This window comes from Bombus bifarius, unplaced genomic scaffold, assembly GCF_011952205.1.
Source record: "Bombus bifarius isolate JDL3187 unplaced genomic scaffold, Bbif_JDL3187 scf7180000008359, whole genome shotgun sequence".
Classification (NCBI taxonomy): Eukaryota; Metazoa; Arthropoda; class Insecta; order Hymenoptera; family Apidae; genus Bombus; species Bombus bifarius.
Genome location: NW_022884612.1, coordinates 97,884 through 123,500, shown reverse-complemented (window position 1 = coordinate 123,500; position 25,617 = coordinate 97,884). Strand labels below are relative to the sequence as shown.

General features: G+C 43.0%; 3 protein-coding genes and 1 long non-coding RNA gene across 5 annotated transcripts in view; 1 reads left to right on the top strand and 3 right to left on the bottom strand.

Moving 5' to 3' along the window:
- The first annotated feature begins 1,972 nt into the window (after nucleotides 1–1,972).
- The window catches only part of LOC117212733 (elongation factor-like GTPase 1), a 28,397-nt gene continuing 4,752 nt past the window's right edge, over nucleotides 1,973–25,617 (top strand). Inside the window, exons 1-3 of the mRNA XM_033457752.1 lie at nucleotides 1,973–4,769; nucleotides 4,930–5,055; nucleotides 5,310–5,461. Of these exons, the coding sequence (XP_033313643.1) occupies nucleotides 2,182–4,769; nucleotides 4,930–5,055; nucleotides 5,310–5,461 (2,866 nt within the window). The 5' untranslated portion in view covers nucleotides 1,973–2,181. The remainder of the gene's footprint in view (nucleotides 4,770–4,929; nucleotides 5,056–5,309; nucleotides 5,462–25,617) is intronic.
- On the bottom strand, nucleotides 5,785–15,954 carry LOC117212737 (serine-rich adhesin for platelets). The gene is made up of 6 exons (XM_033457764.1): nucleotides 15,675–15,954; nucleotides 12,118–12,955; nucleotides 8,289–8,543; nucleotides 7,209–7,359; nucleotides 6,969–7,091; nucleotides 5,785–6,874 (listed from the first exon to the last, which is right to left on the bottom strand). Exons 2-6 carry the CDS (start codon nucleotides 12,868–12,870, stop codon nucleotides 6,756–6,758), a joined length of 1,401 nt encoding a protein of 466 aa, XP_033313655.1. The 5' UTR covers nucleotides 12,871–12,955; nucleotides 15,675–15,954; the 3' UTR covers nucleotides 5,785–6,755.
- LOC117212740 (protein giant-lens) lies at nucleotides 19,384–24,247 on the bottom strand. 2 transcript variants are annotated; one of them, XM_033457768.1, is made up of 4 exons: nucleotides 23,788–24,230; nucleotides 20,476–20,696; nucleotides 20,164–20,335; nucleotides 19,384–19,929 (listed from the first exon to the last, which is right to left on the bottom strand). In XM_033457768.1, exons 1-4 carry the CDS (start codon nucleotides 24,094–24,096, stop codon nucleotides 19,681–19,683), a joined length of 951 nt encoding a protein of 316 aa, XP_033313659.1. In that variant the 5' UTR covers nucleotides 24,097–24,230; the 3' UTR covers nucleotides 19,384–19,680. The 2 variants fall into 2 exon arrangements, with proteins under 2 accessions (XP_033313659.1, XP_033313660.1); XM_033457769.1 differs by having other exon boundaries at nucleotides 19,820–19,929; nucleotides 20,418–20,696; nucleotides 23,788–24,247.
- Nucleotides 25,165–25,549, bottom strand: LOC117212742. Its single transcript, XR_004488517.1, has 2 exons — nucleotides 25,414–25,549; nucleotides 25,165–25,369 (listed from the first exon to the last, which is right to left on the bottom strand). It is a non-coding gene; the product is annotated as an uncharacterized LOC117212742 (long non-coding RNA).

The following is a 25,617-nucleotide window of genomic DNA, read 5'->3' as shown; positions in this document are numbered from 1 at the left end:
CTCGCATTCTGAAATATCGACTTCGAAAGAAATCAGAAATCATTTCTTACTTTCTCTTGTACAAAACTGCTACGGCGAATATAAGAATTATGTTCGACTCGATCGTTGGAAGTAATAAAAATGGACTTGTCATCTTACGGGATATCGCGTTGCATGTAATACTATAATATCATTGGGTAAGATCGGTGTACGTGACCAGAGAGGAAATGAGAGTGCCAACGCTCGCAGTTCTAGCTTTTTCACAGTACAGGTGCTGCACCGTGCAGCCAAGTGCTGAATTTAATCCACGTTATCATATACAAGAACCTATAAAGTTAGGAATCTGCCCTGTCTGGTTGCATCCTGGCATAGACAAGAACCTATTGAATTCCACGCTACAAAAATTTCATATTCGTGCATCTACTTTTCTATATAAGTCGAGATAGGCGAGTATAAAAACGACAAAACCGCGCAATAATGAAACTAATTGTAAGTTATCTAAGAAAAAGAAATTAATCGTTTATTATATTTTTGAACGATGACACGTATAAAGCAGGGTTAGAAATAGTTTAGTTTGCTATTAGTCGATGTATAAGTTATACAATATCTATTTTGTAATAGCAGAAAGCAATCTCTACTACTTCTAACCCTGTTTTATAAGTGTCATCGTTTAAAAATATAATAAACGATTAATTTCTCTTTCTTAGGCAACTTACAATTAGTTTCATTATTGCGCGGTTTTGTCATTCTTATATTCGTCTATCACGAATAGAAAAGTAGATATGAACTTTTCCGTAAAATCGTACAAGTGAATAAGTTCTGGTAGCGTGGAAATCAATAGGTTCTTGTCTATGCTAGGGTGCAACCAAACAGGGCAGATCCCTAATTTTATAGGTTCTTGTATACGCTAACGTAGACTAAACTGTTGCATTTGGCGCCGCATGGTCGCAGTCCACTAATCCAGGAACAGCTAGATCCATAAGAGTGAGCAGCACTCTCGTTTCCTCTCTGACGTTGTATACGTTGACACGACTACTTGACCAAATATATCGACCACCGACTTGAAATTATACGAGCTTTTCTGTCTGTGAATAGCATATCTCCAGTTTGTACTGTGATACTGACCGTATGAATCATAGATTTTATTGCGCCCGCTATAATTTATAACGTCGCGTCGATCGCCACAGTAGGTAGTCGAGAAGGAGGATCAGAGATGGCGCAAAGCCGTATTCCATGTGCGCGTGTGCATTTGTTATATAACAAGTAACAGACGATTTATAACCGAAATTTTCTTCCGTGATATTTTAACGCCTTTGATCAATTTTTGCCAATAGTATTGGTCAATTACGATTGTTTGCAAGCGATCTTCATTATTCGTTAATAAAAATAATTGCGTGCGTTCAAAGTAATTGGAATATTTATCTGACGTTGTGTGTTACGTTCAGATACGTGATTCTTGGTGTACACTAATATTTCCATACGTTTTTCACTAGCCGAATCTGTTTGCTGGCCAAAACAAGCAATGCATTGATGCAGAAGATTTAGTCTTTTGCAAAGGGTGGCGGAAAATCGTAGAAAGTAATTGATCAAGACACAAGACGATATACTTCATTAATGATCCTAACCTATGAACGCGAGGAAAAGTGTGAAAACCATTTTTCCTTTCTCGAATATATGTCTGGAGGGATTGATAAAAAGACAGATACTTACAACGGTCGATCGTTGGCCAATAAACTACTCGTGTTGCGGCCGATCAAGCAACCGAAACGAGTGGCATGTTGTGGAACACGACGACGTTCAACAAAGCTACGATACGTCATTCTGTTTAACGGACGCTATGTATTGTGGAAAGAAAATAAAGTGAAATAGTGTTTACCATCGTTTTTATGCTGTGTATATAAGTATACATATATATGTATATGTATATGTATATGTATATCTGTGTGTGTGTATATGCATATGTATATATATATATATTTATATTTATATTTATATCCGTAAGCGCATCGTACATAGGAAAATATATCGTACGTCGAAATTTCTTTCTCTTGTACTTACATACGTCGTTTCACACAAACTTCAAGACTTTGACTTATTATCCACGTTGTATTTTATACATGCACGTTTATCGATACTTTGAACGTTCGTATCATTTACATTTGCTTGTAAATTAATGATAATCATATAATCGCAATTAATCGCATGATGCGGTTTATTAGCGCAGAAAAATTAACGGAGATTCAAAGGGAACCAGCTAATATACGAAACATCTGTATATTAGCTCACGTAGATCATGGTAAAACCACTTTGGCGGACTCTCTGGTTGCTAGCAATGGAATCATCTCTAATAAGCTCGCGGGTAAATTACGCTATTTGGACAGCCGTCCCGACGAGCAACTTCGAGGAATTACGATGAAATCAAGCTGCATCGCTCTTTATCACAAGTATAATCATCAAGAATGTGCTATCAATTTGATCGATTCTCCTGGACACGTGGACTTTGCTTCCGAAGTGTCCACAGCTGTGAGACTATGCGACGGTGCTATTATCGTGGTCGACGTGGTAGAAGGCGTGTGCCCGCAGACACGGAGCGCCTTGTCTACCTCTTACGCGGAAGGTTTAAAGCCAATTTTATTATTGAACAAAATAGACAGATTAATTACAGAAATGAAATTGTCACCGTTGGATGCTTACGTGCATTTAACGCAGGTTTTAGAACAGGTGAATGCTGTAATGGGAGAGCTGTTTGCCAGTGACATAATGGAGCGGGAAGAAAAGGAGGAGTTGAAAAAGGAAACGGCGAAAAAGGAGAGCATCTCTGAAAGGAGTATAGCGGATTGGCAGTCCGTACTAGAAGAGATAGACGACTCTACGTTATATTTCTCTCCGGAGCAAGGTAACGTCTTGTTTTGCAGCGCTACGGATGGCTGGGGATTCGGTGTTAAAGAATTTGCCAATATATTTTCGGCGAAATTGGGCTTTAGCGAGAAAGTTCTATCAAAGACGCTTTGGGGAGATTATTACGTAAACACCAAGACCAAGAGAATAATGAGAGGAGCTCAAGAGAAAGCGAAGAAGCCTCTGTTCGTTCAACTTATATTGGATAACCTTTGGGCTCTGTATGAAACGATAACCGTTCGCAAGGATAAAGACAAGGTAGCGTGGATGGCCGAAAGATTGGGTATAACATTGACAAACAGGGATTTAAGGCACACGGATGCCAAGGCTCAATTACAGGCAGTCTGTTCTCAATGGCTACCTCTGGCTCGTGCGTGTCTCGACGCCATATGCGACAAAATTCCAGCACCGGATAACTTAACTTCGGAAAAGGTAGAACGTTTACTCAGCGGAAACTTTGATTTCTCTACGTTGCCAGAGGAAACGCAACGATTGAAGGAAACGTTTCTAGCCTGCGATCCTTCCCCTCGTTCACCTGTCGTTGTATTCATTTCGAAAATGTTTCCGCTAGAGAAGAAGATGTTGCCGGAGAATAAACCAAAACCGTTGACGTCCGAAGAGTTGGCTGATCGAAGGGAAATGGCACGAACGAAGCACGCGGAGAAAATGACGAAGGAGCAACGATCGACGGAGCAAGTCGGAGAGTCGCAACGGGACGCGAATATCGGCAAGTTTGATCCGAGTGACGGGAGCGGAGGATCGGAAAGCGCCGTTTCGATTTCCGAAGAAATCCACGGAGAAGATGAACATTCGGAAACTACGTTAATAGCGTTCGCCCGAATATATTCCGGATGTCTGGAAGAAGGAAGCGTCGTGTATGTTCTAGGACCGAAACACGATCCGCGCGAAATATTGAAAGGACAAAGGAGAGGAGCAGGCGAGTTAGTACCGATAGACGAGGACGTCGTGTCGAAAAGCTCGAAGCTCGGAAAACACGTGACAAGAGTTACCATACGAAAACTGTACCTTCTAATGGGTAGAGAATTGGAACCGACGAACAAAGTATTTGCTGGTAACGTATTTGGAATCGGCGATTTGGAGGATTACGTATTAAAAACGGCAACGCTTTCCACCACTATCGCTTGTCCATCTTTCTCAGAGTTGACTTCGCTCGGTGTACCGATAATGCGAGTGGCTCTGGAACCGAAACATCCGAACGATTTGCAACCGTTGATCAATGGGTTAAAATTGCTTAATCAGGCGGATGCCTGTGCCGTCGTTCACATTCAAGAGACTGGGGAAATCGTATTAAGCACCGCCGGAGAAGTGCATTTGGAGAGATGTTTGGAAGATTTAAAGTTATGTTACGCGAAAGTCGATGTAAACGTGTCGGAGCCTATCGTACCGTTTAGAGAAACGGTCGTGCCTCCACCGAAGGTCGATATGGTGAACGAAGCGATCGAGAAGAAAGCCGAAGACGTTAGTCTCGCTTCTTGGACGGCGAATCGACAGTGTTACTTTGAAATCGATGCGAGACCTTTACCCGATAAAGTGACCAAGATTTTGGAAAAGAACGCCGATTTAATAAAGGCGTTCTATCACCATTATGGTAGATCGCGTTCAGAAAAGGAGGAGAAAGAAACGGAAAAGATTACGAACGATCGTGAAATGGAATCGTTAGGCACGATGTCGGAGAGGAAGCAACGCGCGTTAGAATCGTTGAGAAGCGAGTTGGCCGGTGCGTTTCGAGAAGCGGGGGAAGAAGACGCGTTAGACAAAATATGGTCGTTCGGGCCACGAAACTGCGGACCTAATATCTTGTTGAACGAAACCGATTATAAGCAGAGGAAATTTTGGGAAAGCCACTCAAAGTCTATGGATCCACGTGCTCCGTAAGTAATCATCGATACGACGAAAACTAGTACACTGGTAACCGTCCGCCCTTCCTTCTTTTCTTTCGTTGATCGACAAAATACTCGCACGTTAACTATAAACTCTATTCAAATAAATATAATGAATATTATTATCGTTAACATTATCTACCATGTCTAGTTACGAGAGCAGCATGGTCAATGGTTTCCAATTAGCAACGCTCGCCGGACCTCTCTGCGAAGAGCCTATGATGGGTGTCTGTTTCGTCGTGAAAAAGTGGGAAATTAATAATCAAGATTCACAAAGGTATATCGCTTCATAAAGCTTGATATTGCGTATTAAACCCGACGTATTACCCGAATGAACAAACTAAACGAAATTAACGCTTCAATTTCACAAGCATCATCGTCTCTTTCCTTGCGCCGTTCTTTTCTCGCCTTTCACGCTTGCATTTTCCTTGCGTCGTTACGTTTTAACGTTTCAACGTTTCAACGTTTCAACGTCTCTAATCAGCTAATAAAATCGAATATCGTTTGAAAAATAAAAACCTGTGTTATTAGCGAAAATGGCAGCCAGAATCAAGGACACATGGATGGCGGTCATTTGATGTCAGCATGCAAAGAAGCTTGCCGTCGTGCGTTTAATTCGAGACACCCTCGATTAGTTACTCCGATGTATAGCTGCAGCGTCCTAGTCAATTCGGACGTACTGGGTAAGTTCGATTTCGTTTTCATTTAACGATAATTACGTTGATTCGGATATATCGTCGAATTTTCGTGTCGTCGCTTAAAATACTTTCGCTTCGACCGTCCGTCGCAACGACTCTTCTCAACTTTTCGGGTATACGGTCGTTTATACGATGGTTGCAAAATGTCAGGATGGTTTAACGAGGTGTCGACACTCTTTCTTCAAAGAGACAAGAATTTAAAAAAAAAAAAACACCTAAACAGATTACACGTTGAATGACACACACACACAGACACACACACACACACACACGTGCAAGGGATTAGGTAAAAAACGAATAACAGAATATTTTACTATCAAAAAATCTGGTTTGTATGTTTCATTAATTCGGCACGATCTCTTTCACGACTTCTTTCTCAACGCGAATTCACCCAAGTACGATTCACGCGATCGCAATCTGTATAGTAGGACATAATATTTTTTAATTTAACACGATGCGCTTCTTCTCGTAGGATTTAGAAAGAGAGACGGCGATGATGTTCGTTCGCAACGTTGTTACGATATTTTTGTTACCGCGTAATCTGTAATCGATACTTGTATTCGCGAGTCTATCTTACAGAATTGCGTAACATATTAACGATACAATGATTCTGCGAGCGCAAGAATTTTGACAGCTAGTAAAATACTTGTAGTTGCCTTTTTCATTAATTTTACCGCAGATTCGCCATAGATGGAGAGGATAGTATTCGTACGATTAATTCGTTATTTTAATCGGACGTTATTATAAACGGACAACCACCTATAATTTTCCGCTCATCGTACGATACGTTTGACGTTATAATAAATGACGGAATAAAGAAGGTAGTAATGCAAGTAAACGATCGAATTCGTTTAAGGATTTAAGGAAAGAGAGTGACACGTTGAGCGACGACGATACTAGGAATGAAATATTTAACGCTGATCACGTTCGATCGTTATGTAGAATCACGTCGTGTAGTCCAAATTATAACAGACAAATCTACGAAAGGACACAATTACACGCGTTGTCGTTGTTTCAAAGTGTCGGACTCGATGTTATAAACGTGCCTCGGTAGGGATAGATATACATATACATCTAGATACGTATGATATATATAAATAAACGTAAGAAACGGACGAATCGATAAATAAATTGAGGGCGAAGCGAAGCAGAGAGAGGGAGAGAGAGAGAGAGAGAGAAAGAAAGAGAGAGACGCTTATAACGAATAAATAGAAGGATACGCCGCTAAGCATAGTGTCACTGATCGTATCGTCGAAAGTTGTTTGTTCGATCAACGAATCTAGTCCCAAACAGCTATATCCATAAGTTGTTGTACCTTGTACCATGGAAAGTTCAATCGTTCGTTCGTGTTTTCTCTGTCATTGTGAGAATCTTGGGTCATTTCTCGTTGGTGACGATCTGCAAGGAATAAACAGTCAGACAAAAATCGTGTTAATCGTGGATGATTGGAGCCAGCCAGATATTTTCAATATTCTATGGAGATACCAAATACCTGAAAGAGCGCGAGTATACCGCAGTTGTCGACCTTTTCGATTTCCTTGCACGCACATCATCCCGTAAACCCGAATCCCTGGTACACTGGCGTATGTTGGTTGATCGTGACTCATAGGACCCTCTACAACATACGACGTAATTAACGATCCATAGGAAGCGTATAAGACGTATAGACAGTCGAACTCGAACAGTTGCGTTTCTAGCACGATTATGCCGCTTTTCGCATTTACGTACGTACCCAATATGTTGGCATCGGGACAACGACATATCACGAGGTAATGAGACTTTCCCGTTCGCACGTTTTGTAGCGCGAGAAGAGACCAGTCCCTCGGTATTCTACATTCGCGCATTTCCGCCACTGGTTCGCACGTTTTCACCAACGTTAGGGCCTAAAAATCGGTTAACTTTAGATCAGCGTGCCATCCACGTTTATCCCTTTCCACGCTACGTCTATACGTACAAGTATGCACGCGTTCACTACGAATATTTCTATATATTTGCCAGCGTTTGTTAGTTGCTCGGTGTCGTCGAATAATTTCCTCTCAAATAGAAAAATCGTTATTACGAACGATTTCGTTTTCGTTTCGGCGAACGATCGTCGTTTCTTGCATTCTCACCGTGTTCTCTGGCCCGGCAAGCTTTTGCCGTCGCGTCGATCTGCGATCGCGTTTTCTCTCGTATCGCCGATACTTTCGTCGTTTGCTTACGATCGCGTACAATTTGCTTCGAGCCAATGTAACGGACCACGCGTACCATACTCTTTAGATCTTTGAATTTTTAACGTCCTATATGAATCGATGAGATACTGTTAACCGATAACAAAGCGAGAAAGTATTTGTACGCGCAATGTTGATTTATCAAAGAAAGGCAAGTAATGGGAGATTGTCAGTTGCTTTCGCACCGAAACGCCTAGGCGAGGTTTTCTCGTCTTACGATCGATATAACGATCCTATGCTGTCGCATTTTTACTATTACGCTATTATACTATACTATTTATTTTACTCAATCGTCGGCGGTAAATCGGTTACTTTTCGTATTTCTGCCTATATTACGACGACAAGTAGGTATAACGCGTTTAGAAAATACGATAGGTTTGCGAACGCGAACAATACGATTCGAAAGATCGAATCGATTTCCTCCGTTCCGTTACGTCGCGTTACGTTACGTTAAGCGGAACGAGAAGCGTTAACGAGAAGCGTAACGAGAAGCGTAACGAGAAGCGTAACGAGAAGAAGAAGCATCTGACTGGAGAGAAGGTACGCGTAGCAGGCACGGGAATAAAGGACTGGTAAAGCGGATAGAAGGCGAGGCGACTAACCTTGGTTCGAGGGTCGGTGACCAGCTCCGTAGTGTGGAGATCGTCGCTGTCGAGAGAGGCGCTGCAAGGGTCGCGGTATCTTCCTGGACAAGCGCACAGAGGCTGGGTAAAGTTGAGTCTAACGTAAACTGCGTTGCAAACCTGCTGAACAGCGCATTCTGGTAACAAGTAGATGTGCTGATTATGCGGATAGTAATGATACTTGGTTGGTTTTGCGAGAGCTGCGCTCGCACCCTCCGGTAGTCGTACTCCTGTCTGCAAATCGATCAAATAACCAGCGCTTTTATTTCCGCTTCTTTCGTTCGTGCCTTCTTTCGCTTGCTCCTCGAGTCGCTACGCCCCTACTCTATGCATACGTCGCGTGCTAACACTCGTCGTTCGAGTACTTTCAACTTTGCAAATACCCAGCGTTAATCGCGTGTTTAGCGCGTAACAATCGCGCAGACGTGTAAAAGGGGTAAAAGAGGAGAAGAAAAGAGAAGGAAAGGACGCGACTGCGCTAAGAGCGTGGAACGCGGCGGTTAAATAAGAAAACGAAAGAAACGAAATCTAATTTTGCCGAGTCGTGAATCCACGATCGTGATTCTTGGTGGTTCTCGTGAACCACAAACTTGCCGGTTCCATTAGGAGTAACACGATAATATTACTACAGCTACCTATACAATTGCAGGAACACCGAGTCAGAGTCAGTGCCCGTGCCAATTTCAACGTCGATTTTCTATTTGCCAACTTCGAAGAATCTCTTCAACGCGCTTCGAACAATTGGTTTTACGTTACGAATAAACAGCCGCAGCTGTGAATTCAGCGACAGCTATCGTCGCTCTTTCCCTTTTCTTTCCTTACAAAGTTCCGCTCTAGCCGTAGAAAATCAAAGAAAATCAAACGTTCAGAGTGCACATGCTAAACGAAAACCGTAATCGTATTTTCATCGTTACGTTCGATTAGCCGGGGTTAGATCGCGGTCCGATTAGACTAATCGATAGTTGACATTTTCCCTGTGCTACAGTCGCTGGCACGGTATACTTTCGTGATCGACGTGCTAATCGTAATTCCGTTGATCAAAGTTTCCGTTGGTCTACCCTAGATTCCATCGAATCGGATCGGTTTCTCGTCACCGTGACAAGTCCGTTTTATTTCCCATATCGTCAAAGTTTAATCGTTCGTTCGTTCGATCCCACCGCTATCGTATCGCGATCGTTCTCGTTCGACGATTACAGCCAGATCGATAGAAACGGTCCGCTCCTACGTAAGTATCCGCTCGGGCACAAGATCGCGCGAACGTAACGCGTAACATTCGACGACCAGTGTAGTAACGCCATTCGATTCTCCGCATTTATCTAACCTCTTCTTGCTCTTTTCCTTTTCAATGTTTTCTGCTTCTTTTGCTACCGTCACGTTCCACTACCGATATTAACATCGGCCGATCCACTAGCGCGTCACGGTCATGAACACTCGCCCTCCTTTTCAAACGCTAAAGCGAGCAATACGATTCGCGTGACAATTTAGTAAAAAAACTTCAACAGTGCTTGATTCAGCGAATATTCGAGTTGAACAACTCGAAACACGGTAGATTGGTAGACTTGCAACCTATGGAACTATACCTGTGTTACAATACTACGATCAAAATCTCCTTTTTCTTCCTACGTTCTACGTATTATACGTTCTACGTTCTACGTAATGCTTGAGCCACGAGCGACTCGAACCGATTCCGAACCCTCGCCTACGTTTCCTTTTCTTTCATTTGATTTATCCTATATATCTCAGTTATCTTTCTTCCCGTCGATTCTTTTATTACCATTACGCGCAACGAATTTCGAACAATTGCCAAATGTTCGGACAATCGGAACGAAAGACGACCGAGCTTGCCGATTAAAAGCAAAATGGATCGTCCGTTCTTGCAACTCGTTCCTCTTTCTTCGATACGCTACCATTTAGAAAAGAAAGATGAAAGGAAAAACGCGAAAGAAATTAAGGAGAAGGAGAAGCACGTTTCAAACGATTCAACATTTACTACTTCGCTACGCGGAAACGGAAATTGTTGTTGTATTTACGATGGATATTGTTACTTGCTCCGTACTACACGACTTTAGCGTGTTACCTCTAGCGCTTCGATGACGTTTGCGTTAACAAACCGAGCCCTTCTTATCGACTACACGCACGCACGTGTATCCACGCGAACATACAACAAACTGGCAAGTAGACAGTCGTTGGTACCCTTGGCATCCGAAATATCGCGTCGGTTGCACTTTCCTCTTCCATCTCCTTCTTATTTACAAAGCAAAACTTAGCTGGCACGAGTAATCGTCAGTCGCCTAGGTAAAACGTAACTCTTACGATGCAACGTGACAGACAGAACCGTTTTGCATCCGATCCGACCTTTCCATCGTGTCGGATATCTATCGGTAACTGTAATTCGTGGGATGTAAACGAGTTTCATAGGTAATCGTTTGCCGAGTGAAGCGACGCCTATTAAAATAATTACCGGATGACCGGATTGATCGACGATCAAGACGATCAAGATGCATCGAGACGAGAAGGGATAGAGGATAGTAGCGAAAAAGTGAAAGAAGAAACGCAGCGAAACCATGGAAATTGCTGTAAAATAGCCTGGTAATTCTCGGAAGGAAGAAGGAAATAGGCGGAAAAGAAAGAAATTTCTCGTCCACTTTACTATTTATCGATCGTTTCTCTCCAACAAATAACGCCTATATATCTTAATAATAACGGATATTAACCCTTTAAACTCTCTCTCTCTCTCTCTCTGCCTTTGTTAATGCGTTAAGCACCGTGCGGTAAATTTGCGCTCGAGTCTTGCCAACGTTCGGTAATAGCGAGTCGTGAAAAGTTCAACACGAGACGACCCCTTTTTTACGTTTCCGATCTTCCAACCAGGCGAAATTGCGAAAAGTATAATTTTCCCATGTTCTCCTTTACTACGTGGTATCGTTGTTTCAGTGTGCGCGTCACACAGCGCGTTTTTACCGAGGCTTTGTACGACTCGATACGGTAATCCAACTGTCATCTATCGTCCGTTGACGTCCGACGAAAATTCTAGTTTTTACTCGATACGGACTGCGTGAGCCGGTGCATTAGCAAACCAAAATACCATCGTACCCGTATCGTTCGGCCGATCGCGTTGTTATACCAGATCGAGATCGTACGAAACACGGCTTATTTTTATTAAGCCGAGCGTATGCACGATTTAGCTGGAACGCATCTTTAACCGTGCAACCTAACCGCTTTATAGCAGCGTACTTACGGTACTAACATAGTTATGTATATACGTAGCTTAAACAGTTATACTTTGCACGTGGAACGCTCCGCGAACACAATCTGTTGCGTTTAAAATTATACCAAGCAAGTAGGTAATATGGCTGATTTGAAACGTTTTCTTTCCCGTTTCTGTGAACCACGATCCATTCTTTCGTCTCTGCTGCTTCGATTAATCTCGCCAAAATATCTCGTGTATCGCCTTCGTCGCCTCTCTAACGCCTATCACCTTTTTACCGCACTCTTTACCGCCAAGTGCAGATCGCAGTGCAGATCGATAAAACTGGAGGATAAGACGAGCAACGCTATATACATTTTACAGCTGGTTGCTGGTTTTCTACTTGCGAATACGAAGCATGGAACTCGTGTGCCGCGATATCGAGATATTTTTACCATACTCTACCGATTTTCAAGCCATTTGCCGCATCACAGCCATCGCAAAATCAAAGTCGCTTTAGGCTTTTCAGCGTTGCTGCGCGCGAATACGCGTCTTTCCTAACAAAGTGCCGCTTCTCTCTCGTTATCTTCGTTAGTTTGTCAGAAAGTGGCGTTTACTTACCTCGGTCAGACTAGTGTAGTTTGTCGTCAGCTTAATTTGAGGGCGAATTTTTCCGGGTGATTCTCGCGTCTCCTTCGACCAAGCCGTAGCAGGAGTAGTAACGAATTCGTTCGAGTTCGTGGTGGACTTTTTCGAGGAAGATAGCAAGGTAGCCGTATCTCGATTGGTAGCGATGGTTCTCGAAGAAGCTTCTGTAGGAAACACGCTCAAACTGGTATTAGAAGCGCTGGTATTTAACGCGATTCTCGTGGTCATGGTCGTTCCGCGGTTGCTCGTCGTTGCTGAACTAAATTCTGTTTTGCTAATTGGCGACGACGAAGAACCGCTCGTTGGGGACGACTCTGTCATTGCCGCGAGAGCATGATCCGTCCAAGCGGATGTCGATGTCGATGTCGATGTCGATACGGACGTGGTTGATGGCGATGACGGTAAGGACGATGCGAGCACCGCGTTGCTCTCGATAGTAGCTGAAATTCCGAGAGGAAGCGGTTTCGATAGAGTAACGCTGTCCACGTCGTTGTTACCGGTAATCTTGGTATCGTTGTTAACGTCGATGCTGTTCTCATCGATGTTCCTACTACCGTTCGGCATAATTGCCGAATCGTTAGATCCGCCCTCCCTCGAATGCAACGACGCCGTCTTGCTTTGCTTCGTCTTGGCCGCATTCTTCGAATTTGCTTGCAATTGCGCCGGTAAAGCTATACATCCAACCGCCAATGGAAGCAACCATATCGCACCTTGGATCGGCTTCATTTCGTTTCGGTGTCTCCGATATCGATCGAATAGATGGAAAAATCAAAGAAAGCGATTCTCTTTCGTGATTTTCTTCTGCTATCTCCTAAAAATAAAGAGATCGCGATTAGCAATGAACGCGATGCGTCGTCTCTCTCTCTCTCTCTCTCTCTCTCTCTCTGTCTATTTGTCTATCTATCTATCCATCTATCTATTTATCTATCTTTATCTCTCACGCCAAGTCCGACCTTGTTTCCTAACAAGTACACTCGTCCAATTACTCGATAACCGTATACTGATCGAGTTAATGGGCAAGCGGCGAAATTTGCCACTTTTATTTCCTATGGTGTTGGCGTTTCATCGTTACGACGGGCGTTAACGAACGCACGAATCAGAGATGCAAATTTTTAAAAAGCCAGATATTCCCATTTCTCACGCTTCTCGCCTAGCTTTCACGGTGCGGTGAGAACATCGGTTCGTTTCCTTAAGCGAAAAGAACAAAACGTTGGAAAGAGCGTAGAAGAAGGGAAGAAAGTGAGAAAAGTAAGAAGAAGAAGAAGGAAGATGACAAACGTACGGAGAGAAAGTTGAAGCTCCCTTAACGGTATCTTCCTCGGTAGATTTACGCGTATCGGTATTTTTCTCGGCAGATTTACGTATATCGGTATTTTTCTTCCTAAATTTACGTACATCGGTATTTTCCTCGGCAGAGATTTACGTGTATCGGTGACAAGGCAATATACAGAGGAAACGCAACGCATTAACGTTACGCATTTGCTTTCTTATGTCGTACATACGTACGTGTGCGTGTTCTCCCCCTCTCTTCGTTGTTTTTCTCTGATAGGCAAATTTTTCTCCTGCTTTCATCTTTTCGCCGCACTTTTTATCTTTAAAATCGTTCGATCGAGCTTCGCGATTCCGACGCGGGACGAAACGCGGCAAACAGCATATGTGAGCGTACGTACGGCAAATACGCGCATAAATACGTTACGTTAATACGCGTTATTTATTATTTACGGGAATCGGTCTTTGTCCGTTTATGAGATCAAGTTGACGATCCGGTTAGACGTTGCATCGCCGTTAGCAGCTAAAACGCGTGGCTACGGGGTGTCGCGGTGGGTAATTATAGCTCGATACGATTCACCACGCGGATGCGGTGAAATCAGGTTAGCGTCTGTTACGTTTCTCGCGAGCCGTTATCTCTCATTGCGTGTTCAAGGCCGCGGCATGCAACAACCGCTAAAATTCAACGAGGCGGCTAACCTAGCTATTTAACATATTATGTATATAATAATATGGTATATCACGTATAGAGAGTGCGTCGCGCAATTGCCAATTCGCCGAGAGATAGGAAAGTATCTATAGTAACCGTGTAGTATCTGTTTGCCTATTGCTTCGCTTTCTTTGCAAGTGTAACGATGCGCTCGAAAAATACAAACGTACTCTTTCCATCCAACGCGTTATCGTTATTCCCATCGACTCGTGGACACATTCCGCGCGAAAAGTCGCTATATCGCTTTTAAAAATCCAATTTTAACCAGCCACCGCTTTAAATCGTCGGTAAAGCTGTTCGATATATATATATATATATATATATATATATTGGTATTGGTATATATATATTGGTATATATATATATATATATATATATATATATATATATATACCAATGTTACGTGTTTCGTAAACGTAGAAAAATGAGTTGATACAAATAAAAGAGAAAAAAATGCAATTGCATTCAAAAGAAAAGGCGCATCGTTGCACTTGCAGAGAAAGTAAAGTTTCTCTCCCTATCTCTTACCAAATTCTAGATATTGCCAACCAGTGCCAATCGTCTGACGTACCCTCGCTGCCTCGTTTGTTTATGATTTTTCATTTTTCATTTCCCATTTTCCACTTCTTTTAAACGCGTTAAGACGGTGATATTTTTCCTTGTGTAAATTTCAAGACACTACCACGGCTCGCACCGCGACCTAAATTCAATTAAACGGTTGGAAAGCTTGGCCTCTGTCTCCATTATTTCTCTACGTTTTAAAAATCTTCTACGTCAAATACGATCGCTCGATCGTCCACTTTTCTCGGATATTACCTCGGCTACCTTCCAATCTATCTTATCTAATGGGACTCGCGTTAGAGCACTTGCACGTAGATACGATTTACCTTTAATTAGCCAGCTTCGGTTGACGATCAAATTAACGATACGTTCAAACAAAGTCATATCTGTACGATAAAAGTAAAAAATTATTATTTTCACGATATTACGGATAATCTCGTTGGTTGTTGTCTCGCGATTCGCCACTCGCCACACACGACACACGATACACGTGACGAACGATACGCGTCGCAGACTTGTCCAAATCATAAATCGCAAATTCCTCGTAAACCAAATTGTTCGTTTTTCCAAATACAACGAAGCGTGTCTGTTGACATATACGTGCGTGTATATACGTGTGTCTGGCAAGTTGCACCAGCAGCGCAACTCTCTCTCTCTCTCTCTCTCTCGCACACACATTCTCTTCCTGATCAAATGTTTTTAACGATAATTACACGTGGGATACAAAGGGGAAATATCGGTGAGAATTCGGGGCTGCATTTCGAAAAGGTTACTTTCGACTCGTCAAACGCGTACTTTTCCGATCGAGATTATACGTCATCTTGCTTCCATTCTCTTCCATCCACGAAAATCCAACAAACGAACGGATGATCGCATTCTGTCGTTACGATCTCGCGATCGTTGACAGCGAGAAAATGGCTAACCGAATGGAATACGCGTAATCACGGTACGGTAACGATCGAATATCAAGGATAAATATCCCTGAACTCACCCTCCACATCCAAGCACGACCTCGATTTCGACCAAGATCTTGATGTTGATCTGGGTCTCGACCTCGACCCCGACCCCCAGCCCAACCTCGATCTAGTCTTGACGATTTCGATTCTTCGCAGCTTGATCCGTTATAACAGCGTTAGAACAGCCACGATCTTTCTTCCTGAGAAATATTCGAAAATATCCGCGATACAAACGTTATACCGGATCCTGGTGAAAGAGTGGATCTCGATCGATTCTCCTTCGATTCGACGCAACGTGTCTCCCCCCCTCTCTCTCTCTTTCTCTCTCTCTCTCTCTCTCTCTCTCTCTCTCTCTCTCCCTCGGTAGAGTCCAGACAGAATCAAACGACGGCGTTGCTGAAATTTTTACGCATGATCTGATGCGTTATTCGAATTAATTTCACCGAATTTCGGGGGAGAAAGAACGTGCGAACGTGCGAAGAGAACTTGTTCGGACAAGCAAGAGAACACCGCGCTTGGACGCGTTTCAGAGTTCCGAATAAGACTGTGAGCCTCGTAGGAGACACGCTGCCTATGAGTCCCGGCTAGTCCCACTTACCAACCAACCAGAGACCCCTCGACTATGCGTGGAATTCTAAGCTGCATCTCCGCCAATCCTCTACCTTCCTTTGCTCCTCCATCGACGCATCTACCTACACACTACCTATCCGCTGAATACTCGCAACCTACCCATGTATACACGGCTTTCATTCTCGTGAACAGAGTGTGCCAAAACGGACAACCGAGAATCGCGAATCATTACAGCAAAATATTACAAGATATCCCTGACAACGTGAAAATCCGATGGTTGCTTATTATAATATTATTATATTATAAGGAAATCTTCTTCCTTTCCATTTTTATCTTCTTCTTCTCCATTCTCCTTCTTTCCCGCATCCACGTCTCCCCTATACCCCTCCCCCCCCCCGGGCATATCGAGTATTATTTTCCTTCCAAGTTTCCAAGCATATACATGCATACGCATACGTTTATTCGATAGATTATTACGATAAATTGGCAAAGAAATCTATCAACAACTTTGGCGATCGATGCGTCGAAATTCGAACGTTCGAGATTTCCTATTTCCTATTTCCTAACATACGGATATCCGAATTCGAATTGAAGAAACTTGTAATAACCGATAGCCGTCCTTCGATCCCGTTGTTCAACGACGCGACAATTCACCGAACGGCAATCTTTTAACAATTCCTTTCATTCCGAGCGTCCATTTACTCGTAACGTCCACTGGTCAAATTCGCTTGGAAAGAGAAAAGCTTGGTTTCTTCGTGCGTCCCGTGAATGCCAGCCATTTTACCTTACGAACGGCTATTTGTTATTACGAATTGCACGAATCAATGAAATTAGTTGCCATCGACGGTAAACGAGTATTCGGAATGTACGCGAACAAAGTTGATCGCGCACGCTCGCCAGCGTTATTCGAAAAAAGCGAAAACGCAAGCAAATCGGAGCATCGATAGCTACGGTACCGCTACTTTTCACGCGTTCCATCCAATACCAGAAAAATATATCGAGCATGAAATCATTCTGGTTCTCATCGGCAACCTAGTTGCTGGTTAACTTTATCGGTGCATCGTTCCAAAACCAGATCATCGAACGATAGATTGGTAGCCTGCCGTGATCTTGTTTTCTCGCATAGATACGCTTAACGTTGGTTTAGACCAACGGCCAGTTGTTTGGTCAAGTAGCAACTAAAGCCGAATTTACGCTCTTACGCTTTGCAGGATTATCGCGCACGATTTTACCAACGAGGACGAAAGCGATATTTTTTCACGAGTCGTTCATAGCGATCGTACGCGGTGAAACGGCATAGGTGAATTCGGCTTTGCTCGCTGCTTCGCTAATTCCAACGCTAATAAACTACTGGCCATGTATCCGAACCAGTCTCTAGCCTCGCATCTCCAAGACGTACGTACATCTTGCCCGATCAACAAATTCAACCACCGGTCTATCTCGGTGTTTGGATTTCTCCGATATACGCATTGGTGTACAGTCGATTCTATTTCTATGTCATCGTATCCGACGTTCTAATTAAACCTGGCCATTTCGCTCGAGTGTTCCACTCACCTAACGTATCGGGCTGGTTCGCCACGTATTTACGTATCTGACCCCAGGCTAAACGTTCGTATATTTATCTGCGCCTACGTACGCACGTACACGTACACGCGTGCCTGTTGGCGTTACAATGAAACAACTTTATCAATCCGGTCGATAAGTTTCATTAACTTGCATCGTATTAAAGTTATATCGACGCTAAATTATTACGCATCGCGTACCTGCACGCATAATCGGTTCATAGTCACAGCGATTCGATTAACATACATACATACATACATACATACAGAAGAAATATAGTTTCGAAGAAGAAAATCAATTTTGAGTCAAAGATATAGCAACGACGTAGCTCTTGAAACACGTAGTAACTATGAAGGCATTTCTGCTTGATTCTAATCCAGAATCCTAACGACAAACGACGCGTACGGAAAACGTTAGTACAGTGCTGACAATGAGTTTTCAAACTTTCGCCATCTAGCGTTACACGTTGAAGCGCGATCAACTCTTACGTGCCAAACATCTAGTTTATCGACCATAGAAATGCTCGTTATTTAGATAGAAATGACTGAAAAAAGAAAGAAAAGAAAGAAAAGAAAGAATTCATATTCGTTGTTACAAATTCTTTTTATTATCGTTATTACTACCACTACTAGTACTGTCCCGGATACGTACAATTTTTTCGTATCTGTTGCTCGTTAATTTTTCAGATTAACTTTTCTTTGGTTCGAACACTGAAACGTAATTTGCATCCAACGGCGTTTTGTTTCATCTATCAACCGACGTATCGGGTTTTAGGCGTTGGGTGTCGGCTAGTGCGATGGTAAAGATACTTAGTAGTTATCAATTACCAATTAGTAATCGCTATTGCTACAGCAATTGGAATAACAATAACGGTAGTAGTAACGGTAATAGTAAAATAGTAAAATCGGTTAGGATAATAACAGTTATCGATATAAATAACAAGGTAAGATACGTGATAACGGTACCGATGGAGCTGGTAATGTCGATGATAATGGAATTTGTTTATTTCAATTTTTGTTAAGAATAAAATATTTACAAAAGCGATATTACGTAATAATACAAGTATAATAATACGAAATACAATTTTTTCATAGATAACATCGTTCGTAAAACGTATCGATAGCTAATAGCATTAAAAGTAACGTGTTTAGTTCGATCATATATATATATATACGTAGCAGGTATATACGATACGTACGATCCTATACAATCCGATACAAATAATGTATAACAAACATTTACTATCGACACCGAATAGCAATTGTATCCGATATTTTTCACTTTGAATATATTTTATTTCCCATCGATCTCCGAAACGAAACAAATCTAAATTACTGAAACGCGATGGTTGGATGTACAACGCACGCAGGGAGAATTACTACTACTACTATTACTACTACTACTGCTAGTACTACTACTACTGCTGCTAGTACTACTACTACTATTACTACTGCTGCTGCTAGCACTATTACTACCGCTACTACTACTACTACTACTACTAGTAGTAGTACTACTGCTACTACCGTTACTACTATTACTACTACTGCTACTACTGCTGCTACTACTACTGCTACTACTGCTACTACTACTACTATTATTACTACTACTACGTGTTGCAAGTTTCAACTTTTAATACGTTTCATAGGTTTCTACGAATGGACGGTAAACTTATATTTAAAACTGCGAACGAACGGAAATCAGTCGAGGCAACCACTAACAATTTTACCTAGTAATAGTCTTATCGATGCCTCGAAGCAGACATCAGCTTCTGTTCGTGCTCGTTAGAGTCTAGAGAACGCTTTGAAAGTTTTCGAATCGGACTATGCGCGTACGGCCGCAAATATCACAAATTCAACTTCTCCCTCGTTTCGTGATACGTTAGCGCGACACCTTTGAAACTGCTGCTAGTCACACGTTATAAACCGCTTCGGAATGATGCGATTGCGAAGGTACGCAGTATCCGCTGTACGTTTTAATCTCCAAGATGCCGGAGTAAGATCTTGCTGGCAGCGATCCTGGATCTGTGTGTCTCCTTGGACATCGATGACCTTTTGGACACTGGCAAAGAGGCGATGCATTTACCTCTTCGAGTTGCGAGCTCCGTCTCTTACGTACGGTGAACAGTCGGCAAGGTTCCTTATGCTGACAACGGAGTCTCTGAAACATCGATTTTATTCGTAACGATCGACTCGGTTTTATTCGGTTGCTCGCCCCTTTCACCTTTCCTACGATTCGCTCCGCTCCGATCACTCTCGACCTTTCAACATACGCAACGATGATTCCAATGATTCCATGTACATAATCGAATACATGGTACAGATATATCAGTGAACGAGAATGCGGTCGCGGACATGCGAGTAAACGAGTAAACGAGAAAACGAGAAAACTTACGCTTTGCGGAGAACAGGCGAATGCGTATATAAAACCTGGGCTTCCCTCCGCAGACCTGTAAGCCTGCCTTCGAACTAGATAAGGTACGCTGCCTGGCCGACATCGGCAATAAACTCGCTGAACCGTCGCGTTCGCCGGGCCCCCTCCAGGAGCTAAAGTCCAGGTGACGTCTCTGTAAACAGAAAACGGCCATCTTGTGCACAACAGGCGCGTAATAACTCTAGCGGACACGTAAAACATTCGCGAATCGGTACGTTTGATCGTTCCGCTACTTGATATATACTCTCGATTAGACGGACGATCGCGACTAACTTGAAGTAACGACAGATGGGTAGACGTTTCACCGGCTCGCAAAGCTTGTACTGCCTTGTTTTATCGACTATCGTGTGGCCGTCGTCTCCGTGCAAACTGCTGGGGCAGGTACGACCATCCGGGCAACGACATTGTCTCTCGACCCACGGTGATCCGTATAAATCCACCTTGCTACAAACTTGGCTTCGGTCCAAACACTCGGGCAATTCGTCTTCGCTGTCCTGAAAAATCAAAATTAACAAACACGCATCGAGAGCAACGCTTCTGTTCACCCTATTCTCCTCTGTCTCTTCGACGCGCATGCTATTCTTTGTTCGCGGTTAGTTTGCCCGATCCTCTACGTTTTCTCTTCCCCTTTTCCTCTTTCACTTCACGAATCTGGCCTACCCTTTTGACATTTTTTCACTTTATCATCGCTTACCCTTGATTGCTAGCGTGAAAAGTGAAAAGTATTCGAAAAAGATTCGATCGCTCGTTATTCCGCTTTATCGCGCGTAATACGTATAGCATGCACTTTCCTAACGAAGAAATAATTCGGTCCAATCGTTTTATGTCCAATTGGTCGTTCACTCTACTCCCTACGCTCGATTTTAAGCACTAGTCCTCGAACGGTAGGAGTTATTCGACCGAACGAACGAAAAACAACACCGAGATCCGTTAGTCCTTTGAAACGAACACTAATAAAAGCAACAGCAGCACGATCGATAGCGGATCACGGTCGCTGCGTACCGTTCTCAGCTTGACCCCGCTTCGCAAGGAAACGCGTCGCGTTTGGCCTATACCGTATACCGTGTACCGAGTACCGTGTACCCTGTACCGTGTACCGTGTACCGTGTACCGTGTACCGTGTACCGTGTACCGTGTACCGTGTACCGTGTACCGTATACCGTATACCGTATATCCTACACTCGATAGGGATAAAGAATCGGAAATACTATTCCCGATACTTTGCCCAATAATTATAATTTAACGTTTCTCCCTGTTCGTTTTATTCGTCGGTAGACGATTGATCGGTCAATTAAGATTAAACGCTAAACCACGGGTATGCTGCTTAGTCGTATACCGAGAGGTACCTGTGTTACGATCAAGAAATCGTTCGATCTATTTACCACCTATTTGCCTATTTGGTATCAGGTTAAACCGTTCACTCCACGATTTGATGGATCAATCGTAATTAATTAATCGTATCGCGTTTAACTCGTTGCTATTTCAAAGGATCAGTCACTCGTTTAGCTTTAAGATGATTAAGTTGACCTCGAGATTCAGTTTTAAAATTCCTTCCCTTCTTTGTCATAGACATTTATACAAACAGATACTCTGCCAGCTTTTCAAAAAAATGCCTTTTAAAGTTTAATTCATCATCTGTATAGATACTTGAACATACATACATGCATCGAAACTATCGAAATACATCGAATAACGTGTCTTTCTATCGTATCGTTACGTTCCACGTACTTGTATTAATCGAAATATTGGTAAATCGATTCAAGCTAATTACACGATTCGGCGGTTGTTTTAACTGCAATCAAAAGTGAATCGAAGAAAATAGAGGGGATTGCGTCGAGTAAGAGAGGAATATACGAGCACGTGCGCGAAACAGAGAAAACGATCGAGCAAAGGAAGTTCTGTGTAACATGGTCAAGAGGTATGTGTCTCCCCTCTCTGTCGAAGAATAGACATCTGGTCTAACTACGCTATTCAAACTGCGTCGGTCAATCCGCTGAATGAGGCAATCACGTACGTCCTGTCGACTCGTCGTTTGCAATCTACGTGCTGCTCGAGCACCTAAGTTAAACTTCTTCTCAAATACCCTTTCTTATTGTTAGACCTTTGCCAGTCTGCGCTTCTGCTTTCTACCCCTCTTCCTTCTCCTCTGCCCCCCCCATTCACACTCTCTCTCTCTCTCTCTCTCTCTCTCTCTCTACACCGTCCCCCCTCCCTGTTCCCTTTCTTTCTCTCTAGCCTTTATGCTTGAAAGCATCATCGCATTTAAATATAAGATCGAGGATAGCGAAACACGATGATTAAATTTTGAATTTTCATTTCTCTTTGCTTCGACGATAATAACAAGAATAATAAGAACAAAATCGAGAAGAATAACAAGGACTACTATTTTACTACTATTTATTATTTAACTATTTTGAATTTTTACGATAACGATACTAGATACGAGATCGATCGATCGATCGATCGATCGTTGATATAATAATAATAATAATAATAATAATAATAATATATCGGCCAACCAAGTCTCCTTTAAAATGATCCTTCACTTTTCCCACTCCTCGTACCTGCTCGTTACCGATTGTGAATTGCGAGTCCCTTCCGTTCTCCCATATTCCCTTCTCTTCCTTCTGTCCCCCCCCCCCTCCCCCACACACACACACCTTGCCTCTTCGTCTTAACGTTCCCAGAAGATCGTACGTATTAAAACTTCGGTGGCTGCAAACTAAAATGGGATAATAGGGAGACCGGAAAGGCTGTGCGTTCCATCCGGAAATTCTCACGCGTCTCTCGCTTCTCTCATAGCCGCAGTGAAAATGACACCTGGTTCTCGAGCTGTAGTTGTAGTCCCACGCGGCTGGCACGCGTGTGCGTATGCTTGTGCTCGCGCGCTTCCATATATACGCGTATACGTACCCATATATATGCGTTTGGCTATGTATCAGCACACGTTACAGCTAATGACGCAAAAAGTACACGAAGCGATCAATCGGAAGATGCCGCTTACAACATCCTTGCCTATCGCCTTGCATTACTTCTATGAAATTTTATATATGCTTGTTCGTTTCTTTCGCTATTCGCTTAACCAGGTATAGAAATTTCTGCCGTCTCATTAGTTTACATTGCAGGATGACGAGAAGACGAGAATAGCGGAATACAGGAAGAACCAGTACAGAGTAAATAAGATTACTTTAAATGCTAAAATCTCGAGCTGGCGTACTTTTCTGTTTGTATTTTCATCTTTCAAAAACAATTAATCCATCAACGTTGAGCAACGATAAACAGAAATAGAATATTTATAATAGAACTATATATAATAAAACATTTCGATATCACAAAATATTTCTCGTTATCGTTTCTGTGTTACGGATGCCGTAGATGGTGCGCGTATCGTAGTAATTACCGTGTTGCTACTGATTTGAAAACAATTAGTCAAACGATTGCGCAGCTTATTAAGAATAACACGTCCGACGAATGAAACGAACAAAGACGCGAACGACGGTTACGCGGTAACGATGTAATAATTCGTAACAGACAAGCGATAAAAGGGACGATAAGCAGAATCGACGATTTACGACGACAACTTACCCCGATTTGGTAGAGCACCCTGGGCGGCTGATGTAACGTCGGTCGATGGTTCTCTTTCTGATCGATCAAATCGAGTTCGATCGCTGTATCTTCAAACTCCTGTAACTCGGCGAGATGCTTGCCATCATCGAGAGACAAATACTCGTTGAGAAATTTTTCACCGGTTTCATCGAGCTCTACGCCGAGGAGACTACCCTTGCTCTCGCGAACCAGCAATTGCCCGAACATTGCTAGCAAGAAACAGATCAAATCGGCCATCCTTTCGCGCGCACGCGATCCTTCCTGCCTCTCGCGACGATCACCGATCATCCAACAAATATCCAGACCACGATGTAAACAATGCAGTTGCCGATTATCGAATAGAATCGAAAATGAGAAATCAAGATAACAGCATTAACCACGCAATACATTCGGACATGAGGAACAGCATATGCGTGTAAATTTACATACGCGTTCATATATCTCACTATATATGAGCAGCTATATTAGTAGCAGCTATATTAGTAGCACTGCTGTTCGTCGCAAGTATTATTCCTTCTCCATCTTCCATCTATGCATACAGTACTACTATCCATTCGACCACTATCTACCGTCTATCGAACGACTAGTTGACTCTCGTCCTTTCTTATGCCGTTCCAATAAACCTAACGATACTCTATATACCGAATATCGTAGAATTTAATAATGCTTTCAAAACATTCTTTCTAGAGCTTTCAACTTGTTTCTTACAGCTTCCAACTCGATCGCACAAATTAGTCAAAATGTGTACTTGTCGACTTTGTTTATCGATGCTGGATACATAACGTAACAGTAAAATCCACAGAAGAACGAGATCGTTCGATACGTTCGCTCTTATAACGATCAAAAACTAAAAGTCACTTTACAAAAGTCGGAACACTTTGCAAAGGTTGCATCGCGGTTGCCCATCCAACGAATCCAAACAGAGCTTCGAATCTAACTCGTTCTTTCGAACGTGAAACTGAATTTTCCGGTTCTTGGCGTTATCGCACTCAATGAGAAAACACATTCACCGGCAGTGAACAGCAACGTGGCTGACGTTGCACGCTCGCCGAAACAATTACGTTCTACTCGATCGCTACACACGCTCTATCTCGCACTGTATTTTTTGTGTCCTTGCGTTCTCCACGTTCTATCTTCTTTATCATACGTCCTACGTCCTACGTCCTACGTCCTACGTCCTACGTTCTACGTCCTACGTTCTACGTCCTACGTCCTACGTCTTGCGTCTTGCGTCCTACGTCTTGCGTCTTGCGTCCTACGTCTTGCGTCTTGCGTCCTACGTCTTGCGTCCTGCGTCCTACGTCTTGCGTCCTGCGTCCTACGTCTTGCGTCCTGCGTCCTACGTCTTGCGTCCTACGTCTTGCGGCTTGCGTTGTTGACGTGATTTACGTTTTGCAATGCGATTCGATTTAGTCCGAGGTTAAACGGCTCGCAACATTCGTGCTGCACAAGCGTATACTATTCGTTCGACTGGACTTGTAACAGCTAGAGGCAAAACATGAATGAGTCCCCCTTCTCTGCTCTTCTTTTTCCACTCCACTCCATTCCATTCCACTCCACTCTACCCCACTCCATTCTACTCTTCTCCGCGTCACTCCATTCCACTCCACTCCACTCCACTCTACTCCAAACTACTCCAATCCACTCTATTCCCCTCTTTTCGTTCCTCCACCACACTGCTTCCCTCTAGTCCAATCTACTCCATTCCACTCCGCTCCGCTCCACTCCACTCCACTCCACTCCACTCCACTCCACTCCACTCCACTCCACTCCACTCCACTCCACTCCACACCACTCCGCTCCGCTCCA